The 18,210-nt window shown below is 41.9% G+C and overlaps 1 protein-coding gene across 1 annotated transcript in view; it reads left to right on the forward strand.

The window, feature by feature from the left end:
* LMNTD1 (lamin tail domain containing 1) overlaps positions 1-18,210 on the forward strand; it is a 204,312-nt gene that overhangs the window by 172,052 nt on the left and 14,050 nt on the right. Inside the window, exons 11-14 of the mRNA XM_082252711.1 lie at positions 1,168-1,360; positions 9,114-9,300; positions 10,700-10,819; positions 12,609-12,808. Of these exons, the coding sequence (XP_082108837.1) occupies positions 1,168-1,360; positions 9,114-9,300; positions 10,700-10,819; positions 12,609-12,808 (700 nt within the window). The remainder of the gene's footprint in view (positions 1-1,167; positions 1,361-9,113; positions 9,301-10,699; positions 10,820-12,608; positions 12,809-18,210) is intronic.

Below are 18,210 nucleotides of genomic sequence, written 5' to 3' on the forward strand. Positions count from 1 at the left end.
AGAAGGGAGAGAGCCAGGACAGCAGCTGCTCTCATGCACATGGCTGGATCACGATAGGGTTCAAGTATATATTGGGGGGGGGGCTGGGGGGAGCTGTATAGTGAAGGTTTTTACCTTCATGGTTGGAATGCTAAAGGTAAAAAAATCTTCAGTCTTAACAACTACTTTAATTCTTTGCCCCTAGACTAAACAAACATTACAGCCCAACTCTGGGCAACTAAAACATTATCCCTAGCAGTGGTGTTGCTTGTTATTAGCTTGTCTTGTCTAGGGGAGAGTAGAAACATTTTTCCTTGATCCTCTACTACCCCAGTAGATGGAGCTCCCCACGTTTCGCGGATGGACTGTCCCTTGGCATTATCACGATCAAGGCAGGGCTTTGAACCCTGCTTTGGTCCTAATGACGTGAAGACCCTAGACTGCTGGAGCGTGGGGGAGAAAAAGTTGTGGGGAATGATCTAGCTGCAGCCGTGGAGAAAATGAAGGATCTTTTTTTGTTCCCCTCGAACAAAGCGAGCAATTAAGCCCTGCTGTGTGGACATAGCATACTGCAGGGGATTGTTTTTCAGTTTGCCAAGGATGGGCTTTAACCCCTACAAGCCAGGGGATAGAAGAAGGCAGTGGGGAAGTGTGTGTGTGGGGGGGGGGGGTTAAAGACATTGAGGAGCTACAAGGTTTTCTGGGTTTTCTAATGTCCCATCAAAATACTTCACATATTAGAACGTCTTCGAACGATTGAAGATGATTCTGCATGGATTGTGAAATATGATTCTTGCTGAGATTACGATATACTGGGTCACTCATCATGAGTTGAGTTTTACACACCAGTAAATCAGCCTCAATTCAACAGTTCACCACAAAGTCAGTAAGTTCATATTATGCAACTAGGGCTGCTGCTACTGGCTGGTACCGTACAGGCTTCAGCCTCCAAGGCATAATAGACCATTGAAATCTGCCCTGTACAGGGTTGGAATTGTCTCCAGAAGAGGACACCTCAAATATATACAAGAGTTAGCATTAAAACGCATAGGTTCTCTTCATTAGTTCATCAGGAGACTTGCTAGAGGGCAACGTTAGAATTCACTGGAAGGAGTTTGGATTTCATCTTTTAATAATATTAAAATTTTAGGTGTATTTTGACTAAGGTTTTCTTTTGTACTTTTACAGTTTCAGAGGAAGATATTCAAGACCAAATAAATCATTTTAAAAGGTCAGCATCTGCCCCTCTTCTGAATGTTCAGACGCCAGACCTCGGCAAAAGACAAGACTCGTTTGGTTCAGTGATGGACAACGTGAACCCTAAACGCATCAGCAAAACTCCACCACTGACCATAAATGACAGGAAAACTGCTGTCTCCAGGTCAGTTCAGCAAAGCACAGGGTAAAGTTTAAGACAATAAAGAGCACCTGTCACAACAAATGAGGCAGCGATTTCATGATCATCTAAAGCTGCCATACAAAAAACATACATAAAAAATACTCCTGCACTAATGCCACATAATGTGGTTTGGTGAATCTCCCTCTGCAGCTATTGTACAGTATTTTGACAGCCATACCCACCAGCTGTCAATAAACCCAAACAGTGCATCGATTTGGTTGGATGCAAGCATTGTTCCTCTGACAATTTTCTGCCCGACTTCTTCAATTTTTTAGCCAAAATACAAGGCCTTGTTTGCCACATCGGGCAGGAGGTAGCAAACAAGGCCTTCCTCTGAGCAAAATTTGTTCCACGTATAGTCAGCTTCAGAGGAGATTTCTTCTTAGTTTATAGGCTATGTCCCTTCCACCTCCTGCTGTACCTCGGGGATGGGAAGTGAAAGGAAATCACCCCAATCTCTTCCTACTCTATCCAAAACTGAAAAATAAAATTTCCCAAAAAGATAAGCATGGAAGGTAACCAAGGTCCCTGATATATGGGTGACCACAAAGGAACACTTACAACTTTAAATATAAATGAGTATAACCAAAATACGGAACAGTAGGCAGGTAAACATAGAAAAATCAATCCAACAGTTACAGTAAAATGTGTAAAATCCAAATGTGCAAAAACATATTATACTTTACTTTTAAGCAGGAAAACCTACGCATTTTTTCACCTTGAAGCGATTCCATTGAGAGCACATGGAAAAGCATCAAAATGTATATCAATGTTCATTTTCATTGTGCATTTCAATGCACTTTGTATTGAATGTCATCATGTATCGTATTATGCATTCACCTGTGTTTACTTGCATTATGACGCACATTATTGTACATCTTAATGCATTGAAAAGCAACTCTATTGATTTCAGCAGAAAATGCATTAAACAAAAACGCAGTGGTGTAATTCCACTACATGTAAACCCAATTACCAAAATCTTAGATAATCTTTAACATGTTAATGTTATTTTAAAAATCACTTTCAGTATTTTTAACTTAGTAGCGTTAGTTAAAATAACCCCAAAGGATCCAGCCATAACGGTCCTTGTCCAGAACCTTCTGGTATAGGGTGAAAACACTCCGTCTCTGTCTCTTAATTGTGCTTCTGCATTGCCATCCTTTCCCACGGGCTTCCAATGGGGATGACAAGTGGCTATGTTAATGTAGCACGACTCCCTTGGGAGCTGCTGGTTACGGGTTCCCCTGGGTTACCATTAGCAACAGCACGACAGTTCAACATTTTCCAAGTGATTTTGGCTCAGTCAGGAAATGGTCTAGGTAGGAGCTTTGGTTTTTGTGTTTTTATTGAGAACTTGGATGGGAGAAGGAAATGGGTGGGATACTCCAACTTGTATAACTATGCACAATTAGCTGGGACAACTGAATAATGCTGAGTGCGGCTAGGCCGCTTCTTCACCTTGTCAGTAGCACTGAAGTAGTAATAAATGAACTGTCTGTGGTAAACTGTACTGTATTGCAGAACAATCTTCAGGGCCCTTCCTGGCACCCCCTTTGTTCCTATTCTTCAGGGTCAACTACACGGCACCCCCTTTACTTCACTGTTACACTTCCTGTGTGAGCAATCTCCTTGATCCCCCTGACTTCTCTGGAGCGGTCCCCCTTCCTGGGCCGACCCTTTAGCAAACCTCCTGGTACTCACGGACACTGTCTTTCCCAAGAGACTCTGCCAGCAGCTCCACTGTCAGCACTCTGGATCCTCTGCAGCTCAGCTCCACACCTGGTTCACTAGGCCGACCACCTTCCTCACACCTGCAGGAGTAGAGACAGCTGTCCACCTCCTCCTGGGACTTTGCTCCCGCCAAAAGACACCCTGTCACATGTCCCCTCCATATTTATGGGCAATCCCAGGATGCATTGCAGGAATGCCCTCCCACTGGGACTGCCATAAAACTTGATGTGTCACTGGCTAGGTTTCCTCCACTGTCCAACTGGCTCCCTTATTGGATACAGTGGGGACACTCCCTCATAACCAGTGAATCACACTTGGAAACATGTGACAGGTAAACTAACAGATCAGGTTTCCCTGATAAGCAGAGGGAGCAAATAGATGCCTACCTAGGAGGGTGCTGCTACATTAACATACATTGCAGAGGCATGGTCGCCATCAGGAAACCTGCCCTGGGAAATGCCATGCAGCCATTGCTGGAGTACATGTAGACCGGAAGTGGCAGCAAAGAGCCTGCAGGAGACCATTAGCACTGAGATGTAACAAAGGATGAAAATAAAAGGGGAAAAGAGGATTTCATGGCAATTGTTTATAATACACTGTGCTTTAGGTAGCATTTACATCTACTTTAAATGTTGTGGAAGATTCTGTATGGATTGTATTCATTCTAAGCAGATATCTTTTTTTCCAGTGGTTATCTCAATATTTCTTGGAATCTGCATGAATAGTTTTGAGTTGTTTAGAAGTTGTCAGTCTGGATTTAATGCTGATACAGGAATTTATTTTCTCACAAACAGCTAAATAAGCAATATTATTTGACATTAATTTCATATTCGTTTTAAAGTTTGAGCTTGGCATTGTCGGGAGACGAGCACTTAATAATGTATAGAATTCTATGCTCGATTAGCATGTGAGGGAGTCTGGGTATGTCAGCTCTGCAAATGAGATGTTCCTCCAAGCAGCTGGATTCTTCAGAGTTACACAAGAGCTGAGTTGGGCAATAAAAAGCATGGAAAATTCTGATGAATAGTAATTCTGTATCTCAGTTATCTTGAGCAAGTTAGATGAATCAATATTCACATTTTTAAGACAGTATAATTAGTCAGGCTATGGTGGGAGGTAAGGCAAAAGGAACTAAAAAGTTCTTAGCTGAAATTCTGATAAATATGTAGTTTCCAGTGGACCTGTTATGACGTAAGCCTGCTATCCTTTACTAGCCTGGCTAACCTATAAATACATATCACTGCTCCAGGTTCCCATAGAATGGCCAGTTTCATAGGCATAGATTGTAATGTGTGAAGTGTTAAGTAACTATCAGGTTGCTATTGCTGTTAGGCATGAGCATTGGGTTAGGCACGAGTTTAACCTGTACTCAGGCTTTTGCAGTTCAGCGAACAGGCAAACAAGCTAGCCATACTTGGCCATTCACCCACCCACCCAAGCCGTAGTCATTATTAGAAGTATCACTTCTGCCTCTAAATGACAGACCCCCACCAGTTTCTGTTTGAAAATGTAAGCATGCTGGCAAGGATCCATATTTATTCAATGACATCGACCAGCTGTCAATTGTGGTGGGAGTAGCGTCAGGGCAGTATTGTTGTGGTGGGTTGTCATGGTGGCAGATCTACATCGTCAGGTGCCACTCATTGTGACTGTTCTTAAATTTACATTGGGGGACACTATTCTTTTAATTTTAACGTTTTTTTAAAGGGTCCGTGTTCTTATTTACTATTTTCTTTTTTGTTAATGAGTAATAAGTGGTACTATATACCCCATAATCATTCACATAGGGGGATGTCTGGATATCTGGAGGTCCCTTTAGTTTAAATAGGGGCATGGAGATTCCGATAACCCCCCCCATCCCCCACAAATCACCACATTCCTTTTGGAGGACAGGACGTGGGGAAGAATCGAAATGGGGACAATGGGGTTGATTTACTAAAGGCAAATCAACTGTGCATGCACTTTGCAAAGTGCAGGCGCCCTCTGCAAGTGCAGTTGTTCCAGAGCTTATTAAATGAGGTAATGCTTCACTTTGCAAAGAGTACCCAATCGAGTGCAAGGATATTTAAATAAACAGCAGTTTTGCTTGCACATGTTTGGATGCAGAACTTAATTTACGAAGCTCTGGAGCAAATGCTCTTGAAGAGTATGACTGCACTTTGCAAAGTGCACAGTCTTTTTGTCTTTAGTAAATCAACCCAAAAATGCCTTGCCAGAGGGTAGTTGGGGGGGGGGGGTATGGTGTGGGGGGAGGGAGTCTTGATAGTTTGCCGTTGCAAGCTACTGGGAATGGCATGTGACCCTGTATGGCCTGGGGAGGGGGAGGGGTTAAAGGGGGATTGGGAGGGCATGTTTGCTACTCCCCATTTTTCTGGCCAGCTAGGCTGCATGCCTAGCAAGGGTATTTTAATGATTTTTTTTTTTAGGGTGACCCCAGACTATTTTTTAAAGGCAAGACCATTTTTACATTTTAACATTCCTGTTTTGGCTGCTCCTTTCGGTCCACAATGGAAAGATTTCCTACCATGTGTGGCCTTTGAACTGTTTGTTACCAGGATAGAAAGTGAGAAAAAAAAACTCCTCTATACAAAATTAAAAGTGGTCTGCTTTTCTATTGGACTGGAGTTCTCCTTAAAGCCAAAGATTAGATTGTTTGTTTTTTCAAGCATCTTTCCTCTGTAGCACCCCACATCCAGGGCCTCTGCCTAGAAGCAGACTGAATATCAGGAGACTCTCCTGGACCCAGCACCAATGGCTAAGCAGTCAAAATAATCCGCCCACTCTTCTGCAGCCCCGGGGCAAACACACATTTGCTTTTTGCAGGGCAGACGTGTGTCTCAGCGTGGGGAGAAAATAACTGTATAAGATCCACCTTTAATAAATAATAAGAGTTTAGAAATTGCAGCACGCAGTTCTCGATGTTCCGTAGGAAAATTGCTGCAGGCTGTCTCTTCTGAGCTGTACACAGCATTTTACACTTATTATGAGCCACAACAATGACATAATGACTATTTACTCACTAGGTATCACTATGTGGATAAGCTGCTTGGAAAAACTGCAAAAAACTGCACACAGGTCAATAATAATGTGCAACAAGTAGTACCCTAAAGCTACTAATCAGAATTCAATACATTGTAGGGAAAAATTGAATTCCCATTGGCTGCATTTTATTTTACACAGTGCTCCTTATCATACTCAACAAGCCTGATAATGCTCGCTAAAATTTTTTTAAGGTAAACATACTGTATCATGAAAGTCCTGTGGGAATTACCATTGCTGACTTTATGAAAATGCTCGTCACTTGGCTAATGTCCTGCTCCCACTGTAAACCCATTGATTTATTAATTTCCCAAAAGAGTTACATTCAAGGCATGCCGTGAATGATAACTGTCACATTTGCTTGTGCACATGTTCTGGGTCAGTGGTTCAAATTATCAAAGGCAAGTGGGCTGGCATAAACTAGCATTTTTAAGCAGTGGACAGTGGACACCATATTTCTCTCAAGAGAGGTTTCCTAAATGTACAGTTTTTTTATCTTTAAGTGTTAATCTGAAAGACTAGTGTTTCTTAAAAAATTTTCGGTCATGGCACCCTTTAAAATGATGCACTCTCAGGACATACAAGTCTAAACCCTCATTCACAAAGGCGTGCTAAAGTGTACACCCATGCAAGGACCTTGTTTGCCCACACAGGGATGCACAGGTGTCCAATGCATGCAGTCAGTCTCAATCATATCAACTGGGATACAGCAGCTGAACAGACACAACTGCCGCTCCCAATCTGACATCCGTGTGGGTACCTGAACTCACATTGTCTGCATTCAGGGACATACAACCGCACCCATACGGATGTCAAATTTGTCAATCAGTTGCGTCCCTGTGACCGCTACATCCCAATTGATATGAATGGAAAAGCCTGCACCCAGATTCATGGAACACTTGTGCATCCCTTTGCAAGCAAACACAGGCCTCACACGGATGAATGCTTAAATTCACCCTTGTTAACAAGGCCTAAAATGTAGTTAGGGGCAGAGTTCAGTGGTCTGTAGTTTGTGACACAGGGTTGCCTTGTACCTGTACAATGTCCAAATCTGCGGACAGTATGTAGTGGTAGAGCGACCAGTGGTCAGTACATATTGTAGGGCAGTCAGTTAGCAGTAGCAGCAGGGCAGCTAGTGATTAGTACCTAATAGCATGGGGGTCAATGAGCAGTTTGTAGTGGCAGGGCGGTCAGTGAGTGGCATTTAGTGGCAAAGCAGTCAGAGAGCAATACATAGTGGCAAGGTGGCCATTGAGCAGTACATATTGGTGGTTAGTGAGTAATATGTAGTGACAAGACAGTCAGTGGCCAGTATGTAGTGGCAGGGCAATCAGTGAGATGTATGTAGTGGCAGGGCATTCAGTGAGCAGTATGTAGTGGCAGGGCAGTCAGTGAGCAGTATGTAGTGGCAGGGCATTCAGTGAGCAGTATGTAGTGGCAGGGCAGTCAGTGAGCAGTATGTAGTGATAGGGCAATCAGTGAATAGTATGTAATTACAATTCAGTCAGTGAACAGTATGTAGTGGCAGGGCATTCAGTGAGCAGTATGTAGTGGCAGGGCAGTCAATGAGCAGTATGTAGTGGCAGGGTATTCAGTGAGCAGTATGTAGTGGCAGGGCGGTCAGTGAGCAGTATGTAGAGGCAGGGTGGTCAGTGAGCAGTATGTAGAGGCAGGGTGGTCAGTGAGCAGTATGTAGTGGCAGGGCAGTGAGTGAGCAGTATGTAGTGATAGGGCAATCAGTGAACAGTATGTAGTGGCAGGGCAGTCGGTGAGCAGACAGACAGAATTCCTGCTGGGTAAGTTTCTCCATATCAACCACTTACTGCAGGGCTAGAGATTGAAGACTTCAGGGGTAATATATTTGCTCCCCATTTTCAGCTACTGGAACTTTAGGAGAAGGGAAAGAGGGGGGCCACACCCCTGGTCCCACCCACCACCTCTAGCTGACCAAAGAAAAAGGGCAGCCCGGCCACAGCACCCCTGATGATCCCAGACAGCACCCCAGTGTGCCGCAGTACCCCGGTTGAGTAAGGCTGTGATAGAGTAATGAGGTCATGCCATCAAAGTGTGTTAAACTCAAACTTTTTTTAGTTTCAGGTGAAGTAAAATGGTTTTGGCACCTCAATTGGGATTATATTGCTGTGTCCCCTTTGTTGGTTTTTTCTGTTCCTGTTGAGTCACAGTAAGACAGTAAGAGAGGATAAATCTCCCCATTGCCACACAGACAGCAGAATAAAAACAGAGAATCTGACCTTTCCCCGCTCCATCCAAAAGTAAAAAAAAAATAACCTGGTTATATTGCCACCTGGAATTAACTAAGCAACTAACTAAACTAAGCATGCGGTAACTATCCTATTGGATAGTTACTGCATGTGCCCAAGGAATGAGGTCAGCTGACTACCTGAATATACTGTATGACCAGGTTATTCCATCAATGGATTTTTTCTTCCCTAATGGCACGGGAATATTCCAAGATGACAATGCCAGGATTCATCGGGCTTAAATTGTGAAAGAGTGGTTCAGGGAGCATGAGACATCATTTTCACACATGGAGTGGCCACCACAGAGTGCAGTACTTAACCCCATTGAGGATCTTTGTGATGTGCTGGAGAAGGCTTTGTGCAGTCGTCCGACTCTCCCATCATCAATACAAGATCTTGGTAAAAAATGAATGCAACACTGGACGGAAATAAATCTTGTGAGGTTGCAGAAGCTTATTGAAACAATGCTGCAGCGAATGCATGCCGTAATTAAAGCAAACAAAATATTAGAGTGTGTGACCTTTTTTTTGGTGGTGACTTTTTTTTTTGGCCAGGCAGTGTATTTCGCCTTCCCCAGCCCCCAATTAACATGCTAGTAAAATATTTAAATAAATCCTTTCTGTTTTTACTATACTGTATACCTTACTTTAGACCCAGTGAAAATATGAAAAACTTATATTGACAATGTGTTTGGGTTCCCCTAGTGCTCTTGGGAATCTGGAAATCTCTGAAGTCGACCCCAGTGGCAGTTTTGTAAGAATCATTAACCAGTCACAAGATAAAGAAGAAGACATTGGAGGGTGTCTTCTCCAACAGAACATTCGTGGTCACCCCATGTCAATCTATAGATTTCCACCAAAAACCAGAGTGATGGCACGCTGCGTGGTCACTGTGAGTACAACACATTCCAAAAATCCATGCTTTCAGATTTTTTAGCTTAAAGCGGAGTTCCACCCTAGGAAAGCTTTTTTTAATAAAAAAAATGTACAGTCAGGGCTAGTACATTCCACAATGGCTAGCCTCTGATCTGTCCCGGGTTGCACTTACCTTTTAGAAGAAATACTTACCTTGAAAAAGTATTGTCCAGCGCTGCCATCTCAGGTGTGGGCAGCTTGAAGCCAGCGCGATCCTCTTCTGTGTCCTCTTCTGTCTTCTTCGGTCCCACGATGCACTGCACCGGCCCCGCAGCGTCATCCCTGCACAGCTTCGGTGCATGCTCAGAAGCTGTTTAGCAAGGTATGACGGCGCCTGCACCAGAACTGACGTCGGGGCCGATGCAGATGGAGGTAAGTTTAATTTTAGGGTGGAACTCCGCTTTAAAGAGCAAGAGCACTCGAACATTCGTTTTGGGAGAGTTTAAAAAATGCATTTCATTCTAGAGCATGAAAGTAACATTTGGTGCAGCTTCAGATATTGCACCTTGGCTTCTGCTACTTACTTCAAAAATATACCAAAGAAATAGTCGCTAATAAGCTGAGTCTTGGAGTCGGTTTAGCAATGTTCCCAGAACATGGGCCTTCTATACACTGTATGAGTAACCCAGTATTTCAGAAATATAAATTAATGTTCCTTTAGACAAAAGAGAAAGGCTCTTTACAATCACATTGGGGACCAAATAAATGTATGTAAGGCCTCACTGACACTGACCAGTGTCCCCAAGTAGTCTTGGAGGAAGTCCATTTTGTAAATTGAAGTTTTATGGATATATGGGTAGGCAGGTTCAGGATCCAACTTCCATTTGCAGCAACATACAAAAGACTTCCTTGGCTCAGTGGAGAACTTTCATGCCCTCCACTCTCCTAACATCTGCTATTCAACTCCCTCTTGTCCCTGCTTTATTTTTGGGCTTTGTAGCTGGAACACCATTAGGTTAGTCAGTCTGCAGGCCTTGGACTTAGAACCATTCCAAAGTCATACAACCATCTGATAGTGGTCATTCATTTAGGGTTTACCAGCTTAGAAACATGGAAATTCTGCCATAACTTAACTGTACTACACATTTTAGCATTCATTTGCAGCCTAGTTGGACTTTGTTTTGCCATCAAGTTGGTGATGGTGACATCTACCGAGTCTCCTTTGTGCTGGTGTCCTGCACCTTTAAACCTTCATTACAAGTTCAGTATTATTATTATACAGAATTTATATAGCGCCAACAGTTTACATAGCGCTTTACAACATAAGGGCAAACAGTACAATTACAATTTAATACAATAGGAATCAGAGGGCTCTGCTCATTAGAGCTTACAAGCTAAAAGGGAGGGATTGTAATATTCTTCTTTTTTCACTGCAGGTTTGGGCCTCATCAGCTGGTATAGCTCACAATCCCCCAACAGATTTCTTGTGGAAGGAACAGAGCAAGTTTGTCACTGAACCACGCTGTACCACCATATTGTGTAGCCCAAATGGACAAGTATGTTCCAATGAATGCCAAACAGTTTTGGATATGTTAGGGCAGTGGTTCTCAATTCCGGTCCTCGGGACCCACTAACAGGCCAGATTTTAAGTATTACCTTGAGGAGATGCAGACTAGAATACTGCAATCACTGAGCAGCAAATGGGATCACCTGTGATGTAATTTAGTTATCTTGCAAACCTGGCCTGTTGGTGGGTCCCGAGGACCGGAGTTGAGAACCACTGTGTTAGGGAGGGTAATCGTCATCAGGTTTTTATTTTCACCTGTGTCCCCTATTGGTCATTGAAGATATTTGCATAACTCCTTCCAAGAGCCAGGCCACTGATTGCATCATTGCTGAGGGTGAGAAGCACTGAGACAGGGTGCTGTAATGTTTTGCTGCCCCCCACATTGCTGGGTCTAAAATAAGGAAAGTTTTTCATTACTAATTTAAGTAGCATGTTGATGAGGGGAGAGGGAGGGAAGTCAAAATATAAGCAGATTGAACTGCAGCTTTAACTACAGGGTAGTCTGCGTTTGAGGTCAGGGATAAGGCTGTGCTTTCTGGCAGAGGAGCCTGAATCACAAACTAAATGAACAAAATCATATATATATAATTATCCTTCAACAAGTAAAACAGTTAAAATATATACATTTAACAATGTATTTAGAGTGTATCTAAACCCAAAAATAAAATGTTAATATATTGCAACTTTCCAGTCTTTTGATGTGGAGGCTGCACTAATGTTTCTTTTTTTTTTTTTTTCTTTTTTTCGGGTTATTTCCTTTATTATTACTGGTAATCCTGTGAAAAAAAACACTTCCTGTCCTAGAGTGGTTACACTCACTCCCTCCCTCATATCATGGGGAGACAGATGACACACATCATTTCTGGGTGGACAATCAAGGGAATACACACGTATTGCTTTAGACCTTAGGATATGCAATAAGTCTGCGATGGCCCGTTTTTTCCTTGCTTAGGCTCATGTGAAGGGCAGTTTTCTCTTTTACAGAAAAGTATTAAGGTACACACTATTACCAACTAAAATGAAATTGACCTTGTGCCCATTGTAACTACATTCCTTCAACATATATGTTGGATTCTCATTCCATATAGACCAGGGGATTTGAGTAAGAATATACTGACATAATGAATAGATTCAAGTGAGACGCTGGTCCCCTGTGTCCGCCCCCAGAAGTATGTGACATGAGTATGCCTCTTACCATAATGTATATTACCAGAATGCGATACACTTGCTGTTGGTCCTGAGGAAGCATTTTGCGAAACGTGTCGGCCAGCAAAGGATACACACACACCTCAATCAATGGATTGATCATATATAGATGTTTGGCCAAAAATCCTCAGAAAGATATTATCACATTTCTTATTGTGTGTTTTCTTTTATAATTAGTCGCCTTAGGTGCCTGTTTTTTAATGATGTACAATAAAAATTAATGTTTTTAACATAAAAAATCTGTCACATGTTAGTGCCAATAAAATCCACCACAAGCAGGACTATGTCTTGCAAACTGTTTGTTCATAGTTTACACAGGAAAGATACGGTTGTTTGTGCTTCCAGTTCATCTCACAGAAAATGGCAAGGACAAGGCTTTCCTTTCCAACACCCAGATTTGGGAAATGTATGTCGCTATATAATATGTAGCAGAGGTGCTCTCTGCACTGGAACTGGCACAACTTCTGGAATTTGGCCAATGTCTCCCTCTGATATTGGATAAGATCCTTTGTTGTAACAGATAACAAATGTCTAGATTAACTGGATTATTTTCATATCTTTATTTTCTTTAGGCATTGGCATGGTTCACCCCCCTAAAAAACAAAATGCGAAAATCAGTGGAGAAAAAACTTGAATCAGAACCCATTTCACTGGCACACACCTCTGAGCAGCAGAAAGATAATGAAGAACTTATAACAGAAGGAGATGTACGGCCATCGAACTCCCCACCAACCCATTGCAGGCTAAATAAAGTGCCAGCCTTACCAAAGAGGTGCCTATACAGAAATGTAACCTTTTCTATATATGTCTGCAGTATTAACCACTTAAAGATCGGACGTTTTTACCCCCTTAATGACCAGGCCATTTTTTGTGACAGGGCACTGCGTTACTTTAACTGACAATAACACGGTCATGCGATGCTGTACCCAAACAAAATTTGTCCTTTTTTTTCCCACAAATTAAGCTTTCTTTTGATGGTATTTGATCACCTCTGCGGTGTTTGTTTTTTGCGCTATAAACAAAAAAGTACGACAATTCTAAAAAAAAAAAAAAAAACATTCCCAATTAAAAAGAATTAAAAAAATCAAATTTTTTCATCAATTTAGGCCAATATGTATTCTGCTACATATTTTTGGTAAAAAAAAATCCTAGTAGGTGTATATTGATTGGTTTGCGCAAAAGTTATTGCGTATACAAACTAGGGGATAGATTTATGTAGTTTTTATTGATTTATTTTTTACTAGTAATGGCGGTGATCAGCGATTTTTAGCGGGACTACGACATTGCGACAGACAGATCGGACAGCTAACTGACACTTTTGAGGGAATCAATGATATTACTACAATAATCAGTACTACAAATGTGCAGTGTTACTGTACTAATGACATTGGCATGGAAGGGGTTAACACCGGGGGCGATCAAAGGGTTAAATGTGTGCCTAGGAGATGCTTTCTAACTGTGGGGGGGATTTACTCACTGGATGAACACAGAGACCTGTGTCCCTAAATAGGAAGAACACAGGATCCCCGTGCTTATCACTGAAAGAACAGTGGTCTGCCCTGTTTACATCGGCAGACCGCCATTCTGGCTCCATGGGGAGCAATCGCAAGTGCCCGGGCTGCATCGCACCCCCAAAACTACAGCGGCTGGTCGGCAAGTGGTTAAAATGTCAGTACAGAAAAGTCCCTTACAACTCTCTGATTCACATCAGCCTTGGAAGCTTAAAAGTAATTGATGTTACAGTGAGCAGGAGGATACTGCAATCTTCTGGGTACTGTGCCGAGCGATTGCCCTTCTGCATTGTAACCATATGGGTTTTTTTGCTTTGCACAACCACCATTTAAAGAATGGCTTGCATTTTTGTCAATGAATGCACAGAATTTTCTAATTGGACAGGGTGGAAATTGTTACATCACTGAACTGCCTCTTTACTTCATCCAATCAGAGAACCCTTTGCATTCATTGGGAAAAATTCAAGGCGTTCTCTGAGTGGCGGTCATGCAAAGTGAAAGACCTCTGTGGTTACTATGCACAAGGGCAGCCACCTGGCGCAGCCCCCAGAAGATTGTGGCCAACACTGTCATAGCTCAGTCTACTACAGTGATTTTCATCTTCCACAGAGGCTGATCAGATATCACATATGCATACTTACATTTTGCCAAGCTAGTATAATATATGTATGCAAAATGTATCATCCTAAATATATTGCATCTGACCAGTCTTTAGATGTAGTGGCTGTATTCATTTTCTATTTTTCAGGCTTTTTTCCCTTTTTCACCTGATGATCCTGCCAGAAACACATGTCCTATCTTAAGGTGATAACACCTATTCAGCCTACTGTATCTATAGGGAAACAGCATTGTCACCCTAGGACAACAAAACACCCGTCTCCTTCTCGCCATCTCCATAAGATAGCAAGGAGGTGTTCCGTAGTCCTAAAACAATTCTTTAAAACATTATTTGAGATAAGACAGAATATATAGCATAACACTAAAATTCTTGCAGTATCAACAGGGTTGTTTTTTTTTTTTTTTTTGCACTTATCAAAGCGATATAACAAATTGATTTTTATTGTGTATTTAACAGACCTAAAGGGAGCAAACAAAAGAAGATCATTGAAGGGTTTACATACACTTCAAGTCTTGCAACTGTTTAGTTTAAGTCCCCTGTGATCAATTGCATCATTTACATCATATTAGCTTGTACAATAGCTGCACACAAGACATACGCAACCACGCTGAACAATCACTTTCCCTCTATTGCCCAATCTTGTAGTAGAAATTAATTATGTTTAATCTCCTATGTAGACTAGAATGGAGGAGGAGATTAAACAATCAATTATAAGACTCAGCTATTGATCAATAGGCACAGCAAGAAGCATGAAACTAAAGATTTCTTTTTTTTGACTGCCAGAATATGCTAGAATTATGGAGCCCCAGCTTAGTTCATACACTTTGCATTCCAACTGTCCAGTCAACAATATTTTGGACATTTTTGGAATACAAGAAGAAAAAGGAGAAGAAACCATATTAAAAAAAAAGAAAAAGGGATTCCCCCGGGTTTTTTTTTTTAGCAGCAATAAGTCTTTAAGGCAAGATTATAAAATATTGATTTTTATTGGCAAAATAATGTTAAAAACTATTGAAAGGAAATATTTTTTAACATTTTTTTGCCAATAAAAATCAATATTTTATAATCTTGTCTTAAAGACTTATTGCTGCTAAAAAAAAAAAAAAAAAAAAAAAACCTGGGAATCCCTTTATCTTTTTTGCAATTGCTTTAGGGAGTGCAGTCTTCTCCTTCCCATATGTGTTTTTCCAATTTTTAAGAAACTATCCAAATTTTAAGAAAGCATTATAAAGGAATACTGACAAAAATACTTCATTAATTCATGTGGTATAAAAAGCTTGAATGTCTCCATCCAAGAATATCCCATTGCGTAGATTTAAACTTGATGACAACGTTGTCAACCAACAAGACGTCAACACCCTTCTGCATTTATTAATGACTCCTAGTCATAAAACAGCAATGACGTGTGACGGAGGAAAGGAGGACCTTTACCGTGGATGAATGAAGTCCTATTCAATAGGAATTTAGTATGGAGAAGTGTTTTGATCATCGAATATATGTGTCATATGAAGGCAAAATGTGCAATCATTAATTTAGTGACGGAATGCACAGTATCTAATACGGTCCTCCAAGGTTATTATAATACCATATTTAGTAACACTGTATTTATAGAAGCTAGAGCAGAGATCGTGTATACGAATCATAGGTTTACATCATGCATGTAACTGCTATATCTAGGCTATATTATGTCCTTCATTGTCATCATGTTTTCATTAACGCAATGGAAGGTAGGATGGTAGGATATATACCTGCTAATATTGTGTGATTTTATGAAGTATTTTTGGCACTTTTCCCATATAATTTCATTTTCTTATTTTTACATATGTGGAGTCTTGAAATAGTTTCCACTCTTCTATATATACAACTTATAAGTTATAAAAAGTGAGAAAATTTTTGAAGAACCCTCGTAGTACCAACCTCATCTCAAAATATGATCCAAACCATCGTCTTCGATCCTATCAAGACCTCCTGCTCTTAACCCCCTCGTCACCTTCTCTCGTGCTCATCTCCAGAACTTTTCTAGCACCTCTCCCACCCTCTGGAACCCCTTACCCTAATCTGCCCAGCTTTCTCCCACTTTGTCCACCCTTAGGTGTTTCCTGAAAACTCATCTCTTCAGGGAGGCCCAATTCTGCCTAATAGTATTCTTAGGGCAGATTCTCATTATATACAGTGACAGACTGCATGGTAAAACGTCTGTAACCACAGGGACACACAGGAAACAATTGTTTCTTATGTGTCTCATGCATACTGCAATGCAGCACAGTGATGTGCTACAGCGTGCTGCGGTAAAATGCAGGCATATTGCATTTTATCGCAGCGCACCAGGCTAAATTGCACTGCAATGTTAAGCAGCACAGAGCATCATGCTGCTCGATAATGCAGTGAATAAAGAGTACATTTGGTACACTTCAAATAAAGCTTATACAAAACAAAAACAAAACAGCCGTGTGATGCGCTAAATCAAGCACCCCACTCTTCCTTAGTGCAGCTGGCAATGCACAGCACTTTGAGCGGTAAATCACTCTGGCTTCTCTGCATTTTGGTGTGAATTCACCCTTACATTCCCTATCAGCTCATCCCACACAGTTATTGCCTTTTGCAAATTCAGGTAGCAATAATTTGTGGATTCTTGTAGCTGCAATCGCTGGTGTCTACAATTAGCTGCCCCCGCTCTGCCCATGCGAATAAATGACAAGTTGCCAGCAGCCATGGCTGTCTATGACTAGACATGCAGCAGTTATCAGCATCTAAAGCTCAGACATTTGTCCCTCAACTTAGGGAACCACTGCATGTGTGGATACATAGAAACAGCTGTTCAATTCCACCTGTCATCCTAGCCACAAAAACCTTTTTGCTACTTTTGTATGCTAATTGCTCATGTGAAGGAGGCCTTAGGCCCCTTTCACACATGCAGACCATTAATTTCATCAGTTCAGTCACGTCAAAATGGATGAAGTATTCATCAGTGCTTCATCAGTTTTTCATCAGTGGTCATCAATTTTTCATCAGTGCTCATCAGTAATCCATCAGTTTTTTTTACATCCACCAGCAATGCAAAAATGGATTGTAGCACTACTCCCGTGGGAGCTGCTAGTTACGGGTTCCCCTGGGTTACCCATAGCAGCGACTTGACAATATAGCATATTCTAAGTGCTTGGCTCAGTCAGAAAACAGTCCAGGGGTTTTGGTTTTTGTTGTTTTATTTGAGAACTGGGATGGGAGAAGGGATGAGTGGGATACTCCAACTAAATAACTATACACAATTGCTGGGACCTCTGGTTAACAATGGATGCGGCAAGGCCACTCCTTCACCTTGCCATTTAAGTGCAGAAGAATTAAATGAACTGTAATGCACTGTGAATCACTCTTCAGGGTCCTACTTGGCACCCCCTTTGTCCCTACTCTTCAGGGTTTTACATGGCACCCCCTTTACTCTGACACTCTGTGTGAACTGACCCCTTGATAATCTGACTTCACTGGAGTGGTCCCCCTTCCTGGGCAGACCCTTTGGCAAGTCCCCTGGTACTCACGGACACTGTTTTTCCCGGAATACTCTGCCAGCAGCTCAACTGTCAGCTTTACTGGATCCTCTGCAGCTCAGCTCCACACCTGGTTCACTAGGCCGACTGCCTAAGACCACTTTCCTCAGCAGGAGGAGAGACAGCCATCTACCTCCTCCTGGGACTCTGCTTCCCGCCAAAAATGCCCTGTCACATGTCCCCTTGGCTTTTATGAGCAATCCCAGGATACACTGCAAGAGTGCCCTCCCACTGGGACTCCCACAAAAGCCAATGTGTCACTGGCTGGGGTTCCTCCACTGTTCAACAAGCTCCCTTATTGGATGCTGTGGAGACACTCCCTCAGACCCAGTGAATCACACCTGGGAACATGCAACAGGCAACCTAATAGATCAGGCTCCCCTGATAAGCAGGAGCATAAGATGCTTTTACCTAGCACCTACCTAGGAGGGTGCTACAGGATGAAAACCTGACCATTTGTCAGTTTACATCCGTTTTCGTCCGATCTGTTTTTTTAACGGAA

The sequence above is a fragment of the Pelophylax lessonae genome (assembly GCF_965119305.1).
Source record: "Pelophylax lessonae genome assembly, chromosome: 4".
Lineage (NCBI taxonomy): Eukaryota > Metazoa > Chordata > Amphibia > Anura > Ranidae > Pelophylax > Pelophylax lessonae.